We start from the raw sequence: 20,766 nt of genomic DNA, 5'->3' as shown, positions 1-20,766 counted from the left end.
TATAGATTCAGCCTCATCTATGTTTAACACCGCTGACAGTTCAAGTAAATAGTGAAATTTCAGCTTCATCCTTGGGCTTTGAGCTATCTGAATTACTGTCTACTAGGAAATCTGTCTCAAATTGATGTCAAATTCAGTTATTTCAGTGGTATTTTGGTATTTTGGTATTTTGGTGTCTTTAGTAGTATATAGGGCTAGCGAGCCGTGTGTGGTTAATTTTGCCAGTTTTTCTATCCTGCCCGCATTTGTTTTTGTATGGTAAATTCCCAATCGGGTTAAAGGTGCCAACGCGGACACCCATCCTTGCTAGGTTCAAGGCCAATGTCTTTAGAATTCTCCGTACGGGCGGTGTCTATGGTCGATATCAGTGCTAGCAAACAGCATATCACAATACTGTATTGCTACACAAGCCGCAAGGTGACAAGATACTGTGTGGAGCGCCGAGGTTCATGCCGGGTTGCACTAGCCCCACCTACCCCACCTTGGGTATAGCTGACAGAAAGTCGACTGCTACATTGACACGATCTACTGATCAAAGACTCTTCCCTCCAACTCTCGATCTTCGACGAAACTATTACCTAGGTGCACTGTACACTGCACTACATAACTAGCAAGTGGCAGGGCCAGCCAAACCGATCAACCTCTGAGATTAATAACGGGCTTCGATCTGGAGCGGGACGTTCATCAACCGACTCAAGCTACCTAGAGCGCCACTTCTCTTCAGAGCGTATAACTCGCGATGCTCTACGCACCGTTTGCCTCGGATATAGAACTGCCCTTTTACACTGCCCTAACATCCCTGAAAATAAATCATGACAAGCTTGATGATTCGGCTCGCCGAGTCCTAGGCCTTTATGAAATTCGGCCTACGGACGCTCCAAACGCCTCGTGTCGAATGCAAATACACGGGAACGCACTCACTAGTGACAGGTGAGCTTGGGTTGATCTGTAGCCTTGGCCTTACTTCTCCTTAGTGCGCAACTATTGACCACTGGATTCATGATTCAGGATTCCTTCTGGATATTATCACGCTGAGGGTATAATAAAGAATGTTAACACCATCGAAGAATACACAAATACTGATAGAGCACGTCTGCTCCGACAGTCCGGGGAGAAGGTTTGTTCTTCACTTCTTACTACGCCGAATTCGCATTAACGATAGCTGGTTTTCAGATATGGAATGCCGTACGCGATGGAAGTATTTACTCTTGTCCATCCCTACTCTCGTCCTTCGTGATTCTATCCTACGCCGATTTGAAGAAGTACAAGTTCCACTATTGGTTTGCATTCCCTGCTTTGCATTCGGATCCTTCATGGGTCCCTGTGGGTGAACCCTTGTCAATTGCGGAGCTCGGTAATGGTGAGAGTTCAGTGGGACGCGCGGACGCTCGGCCGAAGAGTGAAAGCTTAGCTCTAGTCGATGCAATTCAGACATGGAGCCACACAGTAGACGACCGTCAGCGAGGTTTTTTCTTGGCTCGGAAAGTATACATTGCTGAGAAGTACGCAAATCGTAGAGAAGTGGTCGCAAATCAAAGTTCCGGAGACACAGATGAGATACGAAAGCCGCAATGGCAAATCGCATGTCTTTCGTCCTTTGAGGAAGGCTTTTTTGAGGGATTTGACTTTGATGAATGTTTGGTCGGCTTTGCGGATCCCTCCAACTATGAAGATGCACCAGGCTGGCCTCTCAGAAATCTACTATTGCTTGCCAAACATCGCTGGGGACTTGATAAGATCCGGGTGCTGAGATACCGCGATGGGCCTTCGGGGCGTGGTCAATGTCGCAGTATTGTGCTGACACTAGAGCTGAAGACTGCGCAAACATCAAGCGTTGCGAACGTTCATAGTCCCTCCAGAAATATGCCGAAAGTTACAGGCTGGGAGCGCAATCCATCCGGAAGATTGACAGGACGGTTGGTTGACCTTACGGAATATATGGACCCCAAAAAGTACATTACCCTTTCCTAAATCCAAGCAATCTCGAGCTAACAATGCCTTTAATTCGTCAAGATTGGCCGACCAGTCCGTTGATTTGAATCTCAAACTCATGAAATGGAGGATTAGCCCAAATCTGAATCTGGAGAAAATAAAAGCTACCAAATGCCTGCTGTTAGGGGCGGGCACGCTAGGCAGCTACGTTGCTCGAAATCTGATGGTAAATTGAAATTTCTTCTGTTCTGCATTGTCGCAAATACTCAATTTCTGCAGGGATGGGGCGTTTCCAAAATCACTTTCGTGGACAATGGTTCCGTTTCTTTCTCCAATCCAGTAAGACAGCCGCTCTTCAAATTCACCGACTGTCTAGAAGGAGGGGCCAAGAAAGCGCTTCGAGCTTCGCAGGCTCTATCTGAGATTTATCCAGGGGTAGAGTCCGCGGGTCATGTACTTTCCGTGCCAATGGTGGGACACCCTGTCATGGATGTCGAGAGAACGCAAGCAGAGTTTGAGACACTGCGAAGACTAATTGATGAGCATGATGCTGTATTTCTTCTGATGGATACACGGGAATCTCGATGGCTACCGACAGTTATGAGCAAGGCTGCAGGCAAAATTGTGATGAATGCAGCGCTGGGCTTTGACTCCTTCGTGGTGATGCGTCATGGAGTCCAGTCAGAAACCGATGACTCGGCGCAACTGGGTTGCTACTTTTGCAATGATGTCGTTGCACCAATGAATGTGAGTTTCAAATCCAATGAGTCAGGGCACAATTCTAAATGTCTACTAGTCCACCAAAGACCAAACGCTGGATCAGCAATGTACAGTTACTCGTCCCGGCGTCGCCGCTATAGCGTCCGCTATGCTAGTAGAGCTTCTTGTCTCCGTTATCCAACACCCGTTGGGTGCAGCAGCGCCAGCTCAAGTTTCACGTAATCAGGACCGAGGTGACCATCCGTTAGGTCTTATACCACATCAAATTCGGGGATTCTTGTCAACTTTCGAAAATGTCTCGGTGGTAGGGAAAAATTACAGATTCTGTAGTGGATGTTCGGACAACATCGTTGAGACGTTCAAAATGGATGGCTGGGATTTCGTACACAGGGCTTTGAATGAGCCTGGATACTTGGAAGAATTGAGTGGACTGAAAGAGGTAAGCTAAATCCCATTCCTTGATCACCTATATATTTCCGCCTTTACCTCAAGAGTAAAATACAAAACTAGCTGGAATTGCCCGTTTCGGGCACTTTAAAAATAGATATGCAATTGACGATACTGACATTATGGCAGGTCCAGGCATCAGCTGAAGCATCACTTGCCGACATTGAATGGGACGAAGAATCGGACTATGGCGAAACCGACAACATCGACCAGGAAGCTTCGTGATGGGAAATCTAGTCTCTGTCGTCGGTGCGACAGCCTATCTTCGATTGAGGCCGATGAAGTAAGACTCTTTTGACTCCTGTCTAGTGTTAGTATTTTCTTTGACGTATTATGTACCTATAATATAGCAGTTGAAGCTTACATTACGTGAGGATTCGGGCTTGTGCCTGTAGACTTTCTGGAAAAGATCTTTAAGCTCTCTTTCGAATGCTTTCTCTTCTGCGCCTTGATAGAATTTGCAGATGAAGTGACCACCAGTCCGGAGGACTTCACGACCGAATTGTAAGGCTGCATGGCATAGATCCTATGAAATTTAGTATATCCTGATGCGCAAGAGGAATCACACCACGTACCATACTGCCGGCGTGATCTTTAGAGCTTATACCACTCGTGTTCATCATCCTGTTATAGGGATCACTTAGACTTCTCTTTCCAAAGCCAATAGTCTGGTGCCAGGGAGCAGACATATCGCTTAAGACCACATCAACTGTTCTTTCGTTGATGTCATTCAGTGCACCAAGTTCGTTGGATCCCTGTGCAATCTCCAAGGGCATTCTCTGATCGCATTCAGGCTGGCCATTCCTGCCAGGACTCATAACGCGTGGCCTGCCTCTGTTAGGGTCACGTACAAATTTACGGACATAATCTTGAACTTCAGGATTGAGAAAATTGCCCTGAATCGTAGAGACTCCCTTGGGAGGCTGAGCTGGAATGACGTCAACACCGAGAATCCTGCCACCAGGTTCAGTTCTAGCCACTGCTACCTAATATGAAAGTGAGCTGCCGTCCTTGTTGAAGAAAGGGCCAAGGTACCTGGGACCAAGAGCCAGGAGCATATCCCTAAATGATTGAGATGGAAGTGTCAACTGGCTAAGAATAATTTGCATCTCGTATCTTGGCTACCATACAAGGTCAACAACGGTTTGTCCGCTCTGAAACACGCGGTATTTATCATCAATCTAGTGGTGGAACATCAGACTTGCATCAGATTTGTAACGGCACATCTGAGAAAAGGCTGGAAATACCTGGAGAAGCTTGAATGCTGCTCGGCTCTTCAGGCCTTGAACCACAGCTTCTTTAGTAAAATGATCCTTGAGCTGGCGGGTCTGCCATCTTTTCGAGGATGAGTGTCTCTTAATGGTGAGGTGGCGAACCAAACGTATACAATGTGGAATGTATGAAAATGAGGGCTTATACATGATCAGAAGCTGATCCTCGGGGATATGGAAGTGATTAAATGAAACTATAAGCACCCGACATGGAGTGGTCGGTACAGGTAGGTTTCATGACTTTATGAGTTTTCCTCTCCGTCGATTCAAGCAGTGCCGGAGCGGGAGGACTTATGGCCATGCAAGGCCCAGTGAATCACTTTGAAGTAATCTGAAGTACACATAGAATGACTCCCCACTTATGCATTATTATGACTTGGCTCTTCTCTATCACTTTAAGGCATGCTACGAGATCGCAGATTGTACTGTACTCCCAAGGACTTATCGATCTGTTATTAGGCTGTGTGTATATTGCTACAACAATGTACCGGAAATATCGATAGCTACCTGAAAGGCTCCAGTTATGGTTGTTCAGCTAGTTCGAGTATTGTTCCTGCTGCGATGAACATGGATTAGATTTTGTGCTTTCTGGCGGGTATAACATGTATGTACTGTACACTGTCGAGACGAGTCAATACCGTCCCATGCTGTGGGTTAGGTATAATAACAAGTAGTGTTCTATCCACCGATACTGTAATTAGCAGTACCAATGAAGTACGAAGGGAGCACCGTACCTCCAGTACGTAGTGAACACCTATGACCCATAGCTGGATTTATAACCAAATGGTTAGTAGTGAATTGAATTGGTTACACAGTTACCACCCATACTACTACTAGTAGTAAACTACACGTGTTTAAAGACTCATTAGACACCATCCATCATTGCGAGTCGCCCACCCTCCATCTGCCTAATCTCCCACCTCCCATATTAGTGCATGGCTGAAATGCAAACATGAAGCTCTTAAACTTTTTAGTTCCGTTCCTCGCTATACTTCCTCATGGTCTTTGTGGCAATTCAAATACCGACAAGTACGACAATTACCGCTCACACTCGAGGTCTACGCCCATCACTCTCGACGACTCTTCCTATGCAGATATAACATCCAAACCTCGGGATTATCATGTCGCGGTGCTATTGACTGCTACTGAAGCTCGCTTTGGATGTATCTTATGTCGCGAATTTCAACCTGAATGGGAGCTCATAGCGCGCAGCTGGAACAAAGGTTCTACGCCTGGTGATCTTAGAATGCTTTATGCTACCCTTGAGTTTACCAATGGCAAGGAAGTCTTCCAGAAAGTAAGGCAATAATGCGCGCTTCGTGGGACAGAACTCCCTAGGCTAATGTGTTCAAGCTTATGCTCCAAACTGCGCCTGTTCTCCTGGTGTTTCCCCCCACTGTTGGCCCTCATGCAAAGGTTGACGATGCACCTTTGCGGTTCGACTTTAGCGGGTAAGGCACGCTTCAAGCTGGGGTAACGAAATCACTCACTGAAATGTCTATGTCTTGCAGTCCCATCTCGGCTGATCAACTTTATACATGGATCATTCGTCATCTCCCCGAGGGTCCAAAACCTCCCATCATTCGCCCGATCAACTACATGCGCATAGTCTCTGGAGTAACAATCTTTATGGGTGTAGTAACTCTCTTCACAGTCCTGTCACCTTATGTGTTTCCTATTGTGCAGAATCGAAACATATGGGCTGCTATAAGCCTTATCGCGATCCTCCTGTTCATTAGTGGCCACATGTTTAACCATATTCGCAAAGTACCATATGTCGCCGGGGATGGGAGAGGAGGGATCAGCTACTTTGCTGGAGGGTTTTCAAACCAATTTGGCATGGAAACACAAATCATTGCTGCCATTTGTGAGTGCTTGCTTTGACTGGCATACGATGATGCTAACCTCTGCTACTCACAGATGCCGTTCTCTCATTCGCAACAATTGCTCTGGCAATGAAGGTTCCTCGCATTGCTGATAACAAAAGACAACAGGTAGCTGTTATCGTTTGGGGCTCTGTTCTGCTGGGCATGTATAGCTTTCTTCTAAGTGTTTTCAAGGTGAAGAATGGTGGTTATCCATTCTTTCTCCCGCCTTTCTAGTATGAACATCGCGCCTTATGGAATGCGATTATAAGGGTAAATGTTCTATCAGGCAGAAGATGACAAAGGGGATTGGGGGCTAGGAACAAGGATTCCGCAGGGGGCTGCATATGAGTATGATGGCGGTGATGTACCTGGTTCAGATTCAATATGGCGGGCACATATATTCGTGGAAGTGCATTAGTTGTCATGCGGGCTGTGCTACTGCAGCTGGCTTCGAAGTAATTCACTTCATATGGTACTACAACATAGCTTTCAAAATGAATCAAGGCTGTTTCGTCCATGCGCCTCTTCGGGTCAAAAGCCCGGGCTGTCTTACGGCAATTGTATAATGGCTAGAAATTGGATGGCAGGGCCGAGGATTTCTATGTGATCTCATAATGCAGTAATTGCGTTTCAGAGAATATCGACCCCGGTAAGTAAAGGTACCTGCAACGTAGGACTCAAGAGCACAAAATAGACGGCGGGCCAATAGGGGGCAGTAGGCGAGAGATCCGACGAACTAGCGCAAGGTGATGCAGCTGCCCGTGGATCAGGTCAGTCTAGTGTAGGTCTAGTTAGTACTAAGGTAATGAATGACCTTCAAAGTTGAATGCCCAATATCGAGCTCAGTCCACTTAATTTTCCTCTACTTCCTCTTCGTCTTCATTTTCCAATCCAACTCATATCATAGTCAAGCCTCACATCATAGTTAAGCCTCAGACTCGTTAACAGCCTATGTTAGCATGTCTCCCCCGGATGCCGAAGCTAGTACTGTGCCAACGTCAACAGCTTCGGTTACAACACTTCTTGTTCTCGTTCAGCTGATCTCAAAAGTACTTACATTTGCGGCGAATCAACTAATATTAAGGGACTTGCCACCAGCTACTCTTGGCGTAGCAACTCAGCTGGAACTCTATCTCATTACAATACTGTTCTTTTCAAGAGAGAGTATCAGGTTGTCGATTCAAAGACAACCGCTTGTCGTCTCTATCCCCTCCGCGACAGTTCGTTATGACATCGATGCAATTGACAACAAACCGGACGCCTCTCGGCAGCCGAGTACCCAAGAAGTGGAATCACAAACTGTGGTCAATATGTCCTACTTGAGTCTAGGAATGGGTTTTCTCTTCGCTGCGATACTGGGTGCCTCATACTTCCACTTTGCCTCAGATGAAGTCTCTCAAACATCATCTTATCACCGAAGTGTGATCATAATCACTATCGCTTCCCTTCTCGAGCTTGCAAGTGAACCATTTTTCAATGTGATACAGAGATTTTTCCTATACAAGCGACGCGCACTTGTCGAGATGAGTGCTGCATTTATCAAAAGCCTGGTAACTTGTTCTATCTACATGTGCGGCCCCTTTGGGAATAAATCCTGCATCGATGTTCTACCCTTTGCCCTTGGGCATTTGAGCTACGCATGTACGCTTCTCGGTGGCTTTTTCGTGGCTACAAGAAAGGTGCCGAGTGAACAAAGCTTCTCTTTACTTCCCACAAGATTTCAGTCAATGTAAGTGTGTATGCAATCGTACTCAAGCATACCCATTAATCTGACTTCCAGAGCAGTCATCACGGTTACTTGATGAATATATTTCCGTGGTCAATGATCTCGCTGGCTGCAAGTGTTTTTCTTCAGTCGATAGTCAAACATTTACTCACGCAAGGCGATTCGATGATCCTTGCAGCCATGACAAGCCTAGAAGATCAAGGCATCTATGCCCTCGCCTCCAACTATGGTGGCCTTGTGGCCCGCATTGTATTTCAGCCCATCGAAGAAAGTAGTCGCTCCTTTTTTTCTTCATTGCTCCACAGTAGCGGGCCCGAGAATCAACGCGCAAAGAATCTCGGTCTCGCTAAGAAGCATCTAGCCGAAATTTTACGAGCCTACGGTATCATAGCTGCAGTGGCCTTTCCACTAGGTCCAGCTCTGGTACCTTTGGTGCTCGATTTTATAGGTGGTCGCAGCTGGGCCTCCACAAAGGTAAATAGCTTACTATCCCTTTACTGCCTCTATATACCATTCCTGGCTTTCAATGGCATAAGCGAGGCATTCGTTTCGTCGGCTGCTAGCCCATCGGAAGTTCGGAAACAAGCACTGTGGATGGGGGGGTTTTCAGCTTGTTTTGTTTCAGCAGCATACTTATTCTTGGTGGTCTGTGACCTGGGTGCGCAGGGGATGATCTATGCCAATATTGTGAACATGGCAATCCGTACCACCTGGAGCTTCTCTTTTATTCGGTCCTTTCTACAACGTCGCGCATTGACAATAGAATTACACGAGCTGCTTCCGAAGCCCCAGACGTTCCTGGCTGGCATCGTCACTTCGACACTTTTGATGAAAAGAGGTTCTTACAGACTCAACTCCGGAAATATTGTAGGCACCGTGATGTATAGTGCTTTATACATTATGATTGTGTAAGTTCAGATTGAGGTCTTCAATATCTATATGTAGTCCAATCACTAACTAACATGCGCGCCAATAGGCTTTATTCTGAAAGAGAATACTTGAAAGCACAAAGCATCAAAATCAACGAAATACTGAGATATAGAACGAAGTACAAGACATCATAATTATCTCGTCAGTCATCAAAGACTATCTTAGTTGCTGCTTTGCTCGTGTCGACGTCCTTGAAGAATGCCCCATAGGCGTCATGTTGCTTCTTCTTGACTGTCGAACCAAACTTGAGAAGGGATTCTGGCACGTCCTGCTTGGCTGCTTTGAGCACGTTGATCAACCTACGAAGTATCAGCACTGTGAGATAAAACGGTACAGGCATAGGTGCCCAGGTTGCGTTTATGATAAGGACAGAACTCACCCTCCAGATTGTGCCTTATCCAACTCGGTGAAAAGGGTAATGGCATGTCCTTCGGCCCCTGCACGACCAGTTCTTTAGAATATGTCAGTCGAGATCCCGCTAGCTAGCGCATGTGCCTGTTTCAATGCCATAACCACTTACCGCCCAATTCGATGTACATAATCTTCGACTGTGAGTGGGAATGTAACGTTGATAACAAGTTTGACAGCAGGAATATCCAGTCCGCGAGCTGCCACATCTGTGGCGACAAGAACAGTAGCAGCTCCACTTTTAAATGCCTCAAGACTCCTGAATCGTTCTTGCTGGCCAAGGTCGCCATGTATGCCCGCAACCTTGAATCCCTTGTTCCGAAGAAGCCTCTCAACACGAACTGCTTCCTTCTTATACAAACAGAAAACCAAGACTTTAGGCGGCTTGGGGCCTCGCTGACTCTGATTGAGTAGTTGGACAAGTCTCTGTTCTTTCTCATGCGGTTGAATGACCTCAACGTCCTGTTTGATTCTCGTATTCGCACGGGGATCCGCTGATGGATCCCCGCCAATTGTAACAGTAACGGGCGTCTTCATAAATGTCGTGGCAAGATTTCGGACAACTGGGGGCCACGTTGCTGTGAACATGACGGTCTGCCGTCTGGATGTAGACATAGGAAGGATAATGTCCTTGATGTCTTGTTCAAATCCTTTATCCAACATACGATCGGCTTCATCCAAGACAAGGTACTTGACCTTTGCAAGATCGACCGATCCGTCGTTTTGGAGATCCTTCAATCTACCGGGCGTAGCGACAACAATCGGTGCAGTCTTCAGAGCTTCGCGCTGTTCATCTTTTCCGACACCACCAAAAATGCAGGCTACTTCGACGCCCATTGGTTTGGCAAATTTGACAAGCTGGTCATGAATCTGTTTCGCCAGCTCCCTGGTTGGTGAGATAATGACCGCCATTGGTTGAGAAGGCCTTTTATTGCACTTCCGCTTAGTGTCATGTAATTTCTTCAGACAGGGCAGTCCAAATGCAAGAGTCTTGCCGCTACCGGTCTCAGCAATACCAATCACATCGCGACCGGAAAATAGCAAAGGCCAAGTTGTCGACTGAATGGCGGTAGGAGAGCTGAAAGAACTCAGAGGATCGTAAAGTTTGCCGTCGCAGGGAGGAAGATGTGAAAATGACAGGATTGGTCGCAGGTTCGCGGCATCTTCTCCAGTGTCCGTGACCTTGATCGTGTTCTCAGTGAGAAAATGCTCTATGTCTGATGATGGCAAATCACTCAACGCACGCGACTGCACGTATTTCGTCTCTTTCTCCGTGCTATCTCCAAGTTTGTCTGTCTTCTTCGCGGTGTGCTGCTCCTTCTTAGACTTCTTCATCACTCTGTCTTCTGTGCGTCCCGCTCCATACTCGCGTTTCGTCATAATGAGTGAATTAGTGAGAATATACCACAAATTGATATACCAAGACAGAGTAAAAGAATCTAAATAAACACCTCGCTCCGTGTATTGTTTCGTTTTCTTTCTTTTTATTTTTCTCTCAAAAAAAATCTCGAGAGAAAAAAGTTCTGCCGCGGAGGTGGCCGATAAGATTGTTGGCTCCACTATCCGGAGTAAGTTTCCCCATACAGTAAGCCAGGTTACCCTGCACGCTGCTGAGCATATCTGATAATGCAATGTTTAACAAGCATTCTATACACAAAGGCTGGGCCTGCTTGCATGCATATTGTGCATGTTCGTTTCGCATGCTGATCATGTTATAGGTAACGTGCATAGGCTAGATACTTCAACTATGGCTCCCGAAGAGTTGTATTCTAATTTGCCAAGGAGGGTAGTACTTCTGGAATCCTATCGAATAGATTCCATAAACTTTCATGAGAAGTAGTGGTACAGCACAGCTGCGGATGTCTTCTTGACTAGCTTTGTAGATAGCTGAATATTTACGAACGCCTAACTTGAGCTGCGTCAGATCACAAGTGACTGGCCGATGTTCAGACTAGTTAGTTGATGGTGCAGACGATTTTGCCTTTGGTTCGGTTGCTCTCAAGCAGTTTGTGAGCCTCAGCAATTTCCTCAAATGGAAAAACTTTCTCCACATAGACTTTGAAGGCCCCATTCTTGAACTTCGGCAGCGCTTGATTAACCAAGAGATCACGCAATTTTTTCTGATATTGTTCATCTCTGCTGCGTAGTGTGCTGCCTTCAATCCTCAACCGCTTCATCAAAATACCACTGATGTCAATATTAGCAGGGAGTACTGATCCGCTCATTTGCCCCAATTGGACAATGTGAGCATCTTTCGCCGCTACATTCAGGTTGCCCTGAAAATGTGTCGCACCAACAAAATCGATCACAACATCAACGCCACGACCATTGGTCGCATCCAAGATATCGGAAGCCCAACTGCGATCCCTGTAATTGTACCCCGCGGTAGCACCTAGTTGACGAACGCAGAAGTCGAGCTTCTCCTGGGACCCGGCAGTTACATAAACAGCAGATGCACCACTATTTAGTGCGAGCTGAATTCCAGCTATCGAGACTGATGATGCTCCAGCATGCCAGAGAACAGATTTGCCTGGGATGTGACCACCAATCAAGTACAGGGCTTGACAGGCTGTTATCCATGTCTGTGGTGATAATATCATCATGTTAGACAAAGACCGTGTTTCGAAAAAATGACTAGATTTACCTCCGGTATCCCTGCTGCCTCTATCCATGTCATTTCGGATGGCTTATGTATTAACATGTTTGTGGATACAGCGATGTACTCGGCATATGCACCTACACACCAAGTGTCAATTAGAGATAGAATGGTCCTTTCGGAAATCACCTACCACCATACGCCAGACCGAAAACCTCATCGCCCACATGAAAGCCGTTGCCATCAGCTGGTCCAACTTTCTCAATCACGCCAGAGAACTCTACACCCATGGTACTTGGGGCTTGCGGAGGAACAGGATATTTGCCCTCCCGCTGAAGTAGATCCATTCGGTTCAAACCGAATGCTTTGATTTTAACCAGAGCATCGCCACATTTCGGCTCCGGGATCGGGATCTCCTCAATGAAAAGAGCATCAGCACTTCCTTTGCCGCCATGCACGCCTGTAGGTCATAATTAGTACCACTGGACTGAAAGTCATGTGGGACGAACTGCTGCAGAAGGATCCTGACCAATCGCTCTCATTGTGATGTGTGAGTTTTCTAAGAAGGTCCAAAAACTCACTGAGATCAACTTCGAGAAATTATGGGTGGTTGATCGAACGCTCTAGCGAGCTACGTGCAGTCGACATGAGGGCTAGCTGCCTAAGTCAGTAATGTAATGAGTGCATTTGTCATCGACAGCGGCAGATTAGTCATTATGAGGGCTTTGTCTGCGGGTGCCTCCCTCAGCGGGGGGCAGCTCAGCGTGTTCCAAGAAAAGTTCATCGTAGCTCAAAGTTCTGCCCAAGGCGGTAAGAGGCTTCGGACCATGTTGAGCTAATGTAATCAGTAAGCGAGTGGCCCAAGTAAGCAGGTGGCCCAACATGCCAAGCATTCCTTAAAATGCGTCAATATCAACTGATTAAATATTTAATATCACTACCAAAAATGTCTTAATTATTAGAAAAAGCTATAAATTAAAAGAATTATATAAATTAGCTATTAAAGTTTTTTATATCAGTTAATTTTATCTATAACTAAGATAACTAAAGTTTTTAAGTATTCTAAAGATAACTTTTTATAGACATCTTAATAGAATTAAATTATAGATCATTATATATATTAATCTATATAAATTAAGTATTATAAAGAAGAAGTTATTAGAATAGTAGATTTGTGATAGGATCTACTTATCAGGGTAGAAGGCCTGTCAACTGCGTAAGAAATCAACCACTAAAGACTATGAATTTATCTAGTAATAACAAAGATAGTCTATATCCATAAAATAGACTAACTCTCAAGAGATTTGGTAGTCTTCTATAGAGAAATTAGTATCTTATAGATATTAGAAAAATATAGATTTATTATTAATAATCTTATAATCTCTATAACTACTATAGTATATTATTTTAATAATCTGTGATAGAACAACTACTATCAGGAGTAGGGTCATTGGGACGATATACTATAGTGGTTATGGGAGTTGTAAGGGCATTAATAGTAAACCTACATCTTCCTAATATTTATAAGATACTAATTCTTCTATAGAAGACTACTCATCTCTTAAGAATTAGTCTATTTTATAAATATAGACTATCTTTATTATTACTAGATAAATATATAGTATTTAGTAGTTAATTTCTTATCTAGTTAATAGATTTTCTACCCTAATAAATAGATTCTATTATATTCTAATTCTTTTTTTAAACTATAATAGTAATTATCTTTACTATTATATTAATTAGAATTAATCTAATATAGATATTATTAATCTAGTACTTAAAGCTAATAAGAACAATAAAAGATAATAGAATATTATCTCTATAGAAAACTATTATATTCTTATTCTAAATTTTATAGTAGCTGTTACTATACTTAACTAGATAAATAGAATTACTTTAAGCTATTAAATTATACTTATAGAGTTTATACTTATTAATTTTCTTAAAGATACTCTTAAGAATATTATAGATAAATAGTAGAAGAATATAAATATATCTTTAGAGAAGTATATAATTATCTTACTTTTCTAATAGTATAAGAATATATTATATTAAATAATAATAGAAATATTATTAACTTCTATTTTATTTCTAAGAATAACTTTATTAAAGATACTTATTATAAGAATATCTTTACTAAAGATAATAACTATAATAATAATAATAATAATAATAATAATAATAATAATAATAATAATAATAATAATAATAATAATAATAATAATAATAATAATAATATATATTATTCTGATAAACTTATATAGTAAATTATAATAAGAATATTATAAAATAAGAATAAGACTACTTATTAGATATAGACTCTTAACTAGACTAATATCTTTTCTTTCTCTATCTTATAATAATTCTTTCTTTCTTATTCTACTATTCTGTATTTAAGATCTTATATAGCAGAAGAATAATAGAACAATAACTTCATATAGTCATAACATCTTGACACCTTGGTGTCTAGAAAGAGGGCTTCGGGCCCAGCGTATCAGCTACACTACTTCTAAATTCTAATCTAATTTTAATTAAGTTCTAAGAATTCTGAGATCTATTTTCTATAGACTCTTTCTAATAATTAATATCTTATAGTTCTATAGATTATACTATTAATCTTAAAGCTAGTAAGATATTTCTATATAATCTAATATATTCCTTATCTAAAACTAGGCTTAATATTTTATGTATTTATATTAATAAAATTCTTGGATCAAAATATACTTAATTCTCTAAGAGTTCCATTATAATTTTTATCTTATTTATTTCTAAAAAAGATAATAGTCTATATCTTTATATAGACTATAGAAGTCTTGATAAGATTTGTATTAAGAATTACTATTTTTTATTTTTTAAGCTAAATTTAAAGTAGTATTATAGTACTACTATTTATTCTAAACTAATAAATAGTCAGAATATATAATCTAGATAATAGAAGTAATACTTTAATATAGAGTAACTTAAAAATACTTATAGTTATTAATACTCTTCTCTATTATCTTAGTTATTAATTTAATATCTTTATCTACTATAAAAGAAAGTTCTTACTAGTTGTTATTTAGTATTTTACTATATTAATTCTAGTATCTATGAAGATTATATTATAGAAAGCTATTCTAAGATATTCTTCTATTATTATTTCTAATTCTATTCCTGGTACTAATATTTCTATATCTAAGAATCTCTATAATATATTAGATATCTCTACTAATACTTCTTATTCTTATATTAAGATTATTATTCTATTTACTATAAAAAATAATTAATATATAGAATAACTAAGATATTTCTTATATCTAAGAAAGTATAATCTAGATATATATCTAATAGATACTAATATATAAGACTTTAGATATTACTATAATATAGAAGAAGTATTAAAGTATATTATTATCTATATAAAAAATAGTTATAATTATTAAAAGTCTATAATATTTATATCTAGTAACTAAGTATATCTATAACTATATAAGAAGTATATTATACTATCTAACTCTGTTATTAAGTAGAAATTTAATTAGTAGTATACTAAATCTTTTACTATTCTTAAGAAGATTAGATAAGAAGTATATTATCTAGATCTATCTATATCTTAATCTATATATTTAGTTATATTAGTAGTTCAGCTTAAATCTACTTATTATATTAATAATCCAAATATATATAGTTGTATATTTTCTAAGCTATCTAAGGTAGTTAATAAGATGTTTCTAGATAAAGATAATTATTAGGAGGTAAAGACTATACTTAGTAAATATATAGTATTCTATATTTAATATAAAACTCTAGTTATTTAGTATCTTATATAATAGAAGAATTATAGAGCTAAAGATAATAAATAGATATAATCATTTAATATTAATATATCTCATCTTATTAGTATATTTAAGAATTACTATAACTAAGATATTTATATTCTACTATTTTCTTTTCTATTATCATTTATTCTTGTCTATTATATTAAGACTATTTATTCTAAATATCCTTTATTATTATTCTCTGTATTATAGATATAGTAATCTCTAAGGATATTAATCTTATATAACTGGTGTCTGTGGTAGTTAAGCCTGGCTGTTGAGCTTGCTAATGTTCTGTTATTAGTTATAATATTGTTTGTCTTACTGTCTGGGTGGGATTCTTTTTCATTAGTAATTGTTTTGAAGTCTTAGAAATTGATAATATTAAGATTATTATAATGAATTATGATAACTATGTCTTAATAATTAATTAAGAATTATCTTTATTTGATAACTTAGATATTAAGAATATCTCTAAATAAAAACTATATAATCTAGATAAATTATATAATTTAGATAATTTATATAATTTAGATAATTTATATAATTTAGATAATTTATATAATTTATATAATTTAGATAATTTAGATAATTTATATAATTTAGATAATTTATATAATTTATATAATTTAGATAATTTATATAATTTATATAATTTAGATAATTTATATAATTTAGATAATTTAGATAATTTATATAATTTAGATAATTTAGATAATTTATATAATTTAGATAATTTATATAATTTAGATAATTTATATAATTTAGAGGAACTATATAATTTAGAGGAATTATATAATTATATAGAACTCTTAGAGAATCTAGTTCTTAATAATATATCTTCTATTTCTAAATACTTACCATCTGTCTTATTATTTATAGTTTTTATTAATATTTATAAAATAATAGGTACTTTTATATTAGTATAGTAGTAATCTAGACTTATTAAAAATAAGAATAGTTAGAAAGAAATCCCTAAGTTTCTTGAACTAATATAAAAGATATATAACTGGATTTAGTTAAATTATCAAAATAGATAATCTATTAATAATAGACTAGAGTAAACTATATTATCTTCTAGAATTAAAGTAATAGATAAACTACTAAAAATAAAAATCTATAAATAAAGTTCTAAAAGAGAAGATTATGTAGTTAAATATATCTCTATAAGTTAGAAAAGAATAATAGAAATTACAACTTTCAGAACTATTGATATATTAATAAAGAACTTTAAAATAAATATACTTATCTAATCCAGATATATTAAACTACTTTTGATAAGTCTACAAAAATCCAAAAACTAGATATATCTATCAGAAAACTTGCTAGATATATTAAATAACTTTTATTATTCTAGAAGTATTTAAAAATTAATAGATAGAGGAATATCTGTCTAGATTTACTCTATTAATATATTAAGAGACTTCTAAGTTAGAAAATATATTAATAGGCTTATTAAAATAATAGATATTTAATACTATTTCTAATAGTTATGGATATAATTTATTATAATTATTTACTAATTATAATCTAGTTAAAAATAATTATATATATATTAGAAACACCTCTAATATTATTTGAAGATATAGAACAGTATATTCCATTCTGCTTATTAAAAGAGAATAGTATTATCTTTAGATTAAAGAATATTATCTTTATTTCTAGATTTTATTATTATATTATAGCAGATTAGAAAGCCTAGGAAATTGGACTATTTTATAATAGAAAATATGTTCTTTTAGAAATAATTAATAGAATATTAGTCTAATATATTAAGCTAATCTATAGAGTATATTTTATATAACAGAAAGAATTAGTTAAATTCTTAATAATTCTTAACTTGATAATTAAATACTTAATTAGAATATCTCAGAGATTCTATATTTTATATAAAACTATAAAACAATGGTTAATAGATTAGAGTATCTAAAAGAAGAAGTCCTAAGATATCTTAGTTAGAAAACTTAGAATTTAATTAACTAATTCTAAGCTAGAACTAATTTAAAAGTACTCTACTTGCTAAATAAGCTATTCAAATTATTAGATTTTAAGATAAAAAATTAATCTAGATATTAAATTCTTTAAAACTATTTATTAATTACTGATTTATATTACTATTATATAGAATAAATAGAGATATATTAGTTATCTCTATTATTTCTATTTAAAATCTTATTTAGAATAAGTCCTAACTTCTAAATTAGATACCTTACAGTTAATTATTAATATGATTATCTATATAATTAATTAATATAGAAGTATATCTAAATAATATATTTGGATTAGGATAGAAATCTTAATATCTTTCTAATTTAGACTAGCTCTAAGAGACTAATTATTAATTATTTATCTATTTTATTAATCTACGTAGAATTCTTTTCCTAAGAGAACTAGAGCCCTAATTACTTCTAAAATAAGATATTTATTAATTGATTTAGACCTGCTACTATTTATTTAGCTAAAGACTATAAAAACAGCTATATATATTTTAAATAGAATACTAAATAAATACCTTAATTAAAAAATACTCTATAGAACTGTATAGAAAAGTCTTCTCTGAGAAACTAGATCTTTTCTATTTAAGAAAGTATAGATCATATATCGATATTTAGATTAGTATTCTTCTAAAAGGGAATAAACTATAATCTAGAGCTTTAATTAGCTTTCTTATTTAATATAAAGTCTTAAATATCTAGTAAATATAGAATTCTATTCTAAAATAGATAATTTTAGTATATAATATTATATTTAACAAAGAGTCTAACTATAAATGAACTTCTAAATTAGAAAGTATATTGATAAATCAACAACTTATCTATATAATCTAAATTAGATATTTAGATATTAAAACAAATAATCAAGAATTATCTTTATTAGATAATTTAAATATTAAAGATATCTCTAAGCTAAAATTATACAATCTAGATAAATTATATAATTTAGATAGTTTATATATTTAGAGAAATTATATAACTCAGAGAAATTATATAATTATATAGGACTCTTAGAGAATCTAGTTCTTAGTAATATGTCTTCTATTCCTAAGGATTTACTATCTACTATACTATCTATAGTTTTTACCAATAATTTTACAATTAATTAAAAGACTTTCAATAAAATTAATGAGAGATTTAAAAAATTAAGATTTAAATTATCTAATCTAGACTATTTCTTGAAGAGACTAGTTCTTTAAACTATTTAAATAATAATTAATTATATTAATAAGAAGAAAATCTCTACTATTAATAAATTTCAGCTTCTATTACTATCTATTAACTAGAAAAGATTAATAAGTTATCCTTATTTATCTGAATTTATTTAAACTTTAAAAATAAAACTTAACTAATTAGATATCTTAAATTTCTAAATTATATATTTAATATATAATATAAATAATAAGAAAATTCTTTTATTAAAATAAACATAAATCTATAAATTTAGTCATAAAGATTATCTAACTAGATTTAAGATCTAGATATATATATAGAGAGATTTATAAAACTCTAATTAATTATAAATATATACTAGTATACTTATAGCTAGATTTCTTAGGATTATTCTAGCTCTAATTACTATATTTAATCTAGAAATATACTAATTAGATATTATTAATATCTTTTTTAATAGCTCTATCAAGAAAAAGCTCTATATAAAACTACTTTCTAGATTGCTAAATAAATAAATAGTTTATCTATTATAAAAGATTCTATATAGACTAAGATAATTACCTCTTCTTTAGTAGAAGATTCTTAGAGTAAAACTTAAAGCCCTAAAGCTTAGTTCTATTAAAAAAATTAATATATCTATATTAATAATTATCTATTTTTATTAATTTTTATAGATAATATGGTTCATATATTCTACTAATTAAATTATAAGAAACTCAATAAATTTAAGAAAATATCCATAATATTATTTTATATAAAGAATCTTAATAAATCTATATTATTTTTAAATATTTAGTTATGAGAAGATTATTAATAAATCTAATCTAAAGTATCTCTAAAGCTTTAAGTCTTTACTTCTAAGTAAAAAATTGATTAATAATCTGTCTTTTAAGATCTTATTTAATTTAATTTATAAGTTTTTATAAAAAGTAAGATTAGTTCTATATTCTATAGTTTTGACTAGGTCTAATATAGCTAAATTATATTAACTATTTATAGAATATCCAACTAATCTAAGCTCTAAATATCTTAAAGTAGTAGATTACTTGATCTTCTATTTAGAAGAAATAAAGAATCTAATATTGAATATAATTCTAGTTCTAATTGGGTAATTTTTTATACAACTAGTAATATCAGCTTTAGTAATAATTTATATTATACTAGTTTAATAGAATATATTATTTACTTATTTTATAGAATCATTAATTAGCTAAGTAAAAATTAATATTATATAATTCTTTTAACTATTAAAGCTGAACTATTAGTTCTAACTACTATAGCTAAGTAGCTACTTTAGTAAGGATAATTTTTTATATAAATAGAATTTAATTCTAAATACTATTTTTCTATATTATGTAATGATATTTAAATAGTCTAAATACTAACTCGTCTTATTTTCTCTTTTTAGACTAGTCAAAATATATAGATATTATAAATTACTAGCTTAGATAGAAAGCTCTAAATAAAACTATTAATAATTTATTAGATTTTAACTAAGAAAATAAAAGCTAATAGTCTAACTAAGTAATTTAGAGATTAGAAATACTAGTAACTTATTAAATAACTTATTATAGTAAGAGCCTGATTATTTACTTATTTCTTATTTTAGTAATATATTTATCTATCTATTTATTCTAGTTTTGATAGAATCACTTATTTTCTTTAAAACTATAGAGGTGTGTTAGACTAGTAGATTATCTAACTACTAAATCCTAGTCCTAATCCTCTTGTTTAAGCTATTTGAATTATTGTTCCAGCCTAATCTATTTATCCCTGGCTGTTTTATTCCTGTATTCTTACTTCTGTATTCTGAATATTTCAGTTTTCTAATTAGGAAATAAACAAATAAAGAATCTGGCTTAAATAGCCTGCTTTGTTATACTATTTCCTGGGGATAGGTCAAA

The 20,766-nt window shown here is 35.8% G+C and overlaps 6 protein-coding genes across 6 annotated transcripts; 3 read left to right on the top strand and 3 right to left on the bottom strand.

The window, feature by feature from the left end:
* Positions 1-739: 739 nt before the first annotated feature.
* Positions 740-3,100, top strand: BP01DRAFT_371914 (putative autophagy ubiquitin-activating enzyme ApgG; the record flags this gene model as incomplete). Its single annotated transcript, XM_025576701.1, has 6 exons — positions 740-930; positions 1,009-1,117; positions 1,174-1,952; positions 2,014-2,158; positions 2,212-2,679; positions 2,729-3,100. The coding sequence occupies 6 exons, from the start codon at positions 740-742 to the stop codon at positions 3,098-3,100; spliced, it is 2,064 nt and encodes a 687-aa protein (XP_025433694.1).
* Positions 3,101-3,116: 16 nt separating this feature from the next.
* On the bottom strand, positions 3,117-4,520 carry BP01DRAFT_409014 (RlmE family RNA methyltransferase; the record flags this gene model as incomplete). Its single annotated transcript, XM_025578840.1, has 6 exons — positions 3,117-3,400; positions 3,464-3,625; positions 3,675-4,085; positions 4,135-4,161; positions 4,230-4,280; positions 4,347-4,520. The coding sequence occupies 6 exons, from the start codon at positions 4,518-4,520 to the stop codon at positions 3,359-3,361; spliced, it is 867 nt and encodes a 288-aa protein (XP_025433693.1). The 3' UTR covers positions 3,117-3,358.
* Positions 4,521-5,168: 648 nt separating this feature from the next.
* Positions 5,169-6,743, top strand: BP01DRAFT_354226 (OST3/OST6 family protein). Its single transcript, XM_025574379.1, has 4 exons — positions 5,169-5,667; positions 5,724-5,821; positions 5,882-6,237; positions 6,291-6,743. The coding sequence occupies exons 1-4, from the start codon at positions 5,323-5,325 to the stop codon at positions 6,470-6,472; spliced, it is 981 nt and encodes a 326-aa protein (XP_025433692.1). The 5' UTR covers positions 5,169-5,322; the 3' UTR covers positions 6,473-6,743.
* A 454-nt stretch (positions 6,744-7,197) lies between these two features.
* On the top strand, positions 7,198-8,876 carry BP01DRAFT_290638 (Rft-1-domain-containing protein; the record flags this gene model as incomplete). The annotated part of the gene is made up of 2 exons (XM_025571618.1): positions 7,198-7,967; positions 8,024-8,876. 2 exons carry the CDS (start codon positions 7,198-7,200, stop codon positions 8,874-8,876), a joined length of 1,623 nt encoding a protein of 540 aa, XP_025433691.1.
* Positions 8,877-9,034: 158 nt separating this feature from the next.
* dbp3 (RNA-dependent ATPase DBP3) lies at positions 9,035-10,664 on the bottom strand. Its single transcript, XM_025574378.1, has one exon. It carries the CDS (start codon positions 10,635-10,637, stop codon positions 9,411-9,413), a length of 1,227 nt encoding a protein of 408 aa, XP_025433690.1. The 5' UTR covers positions 10,638-10,664; the 3' UTR covers positions 9,035-9,410.
* A 405-nt stretch (positions 10,665-11,069) lies between these two features.
* On the bottom strand, positions 11,070-12,626 carry BP01DRAFT_354222 (NAD(P)H-quinone oxidoreductase). The gene is made up of 4 exons (XM_025574377.1): positions 12,428-12,626; positions 12,092-12,358; positions 11,947-12,038; positions 11,070-11,884 (listed from the first exon to the last, which is right to left on the bottom strand). The coding sequence occupies exons 1-4, from the start codon at positions 12,438-12,440 to the stop codon at positions 11,258-11,260; spliced, it is 999 nt and encodes a 332-aa protein (XP_025433689.1). The 5' UTR covers positions 12,441-12,626; the 3' UTR covers positions 11,070-11,257.
* Between the last annotated feature and the right edge of the window lie 8,140 nt (positions 12,627-20,766).

This window comes from Aspergillus saccharolyticus, assembly GCF_003184585.1.
Source record: "Aspergillus saccharolyticus JOP 1030-1 unplaced genomic scaffold BP01scaffold_6, whole genome shotgun sequence".
Lineage (NCBI taxonomy): Eukaryota > Fungi > Ascomycota > Eurotiomycetes > Eurotiales > Aspergillaceae > Aspergillus > Aspergillus saccharolyticus.
The sequence above is the reverse complement of the archived record's forward strand: the minus strand, read 5'-3'. Positions and strand labels throughout refer to the sequence as shown.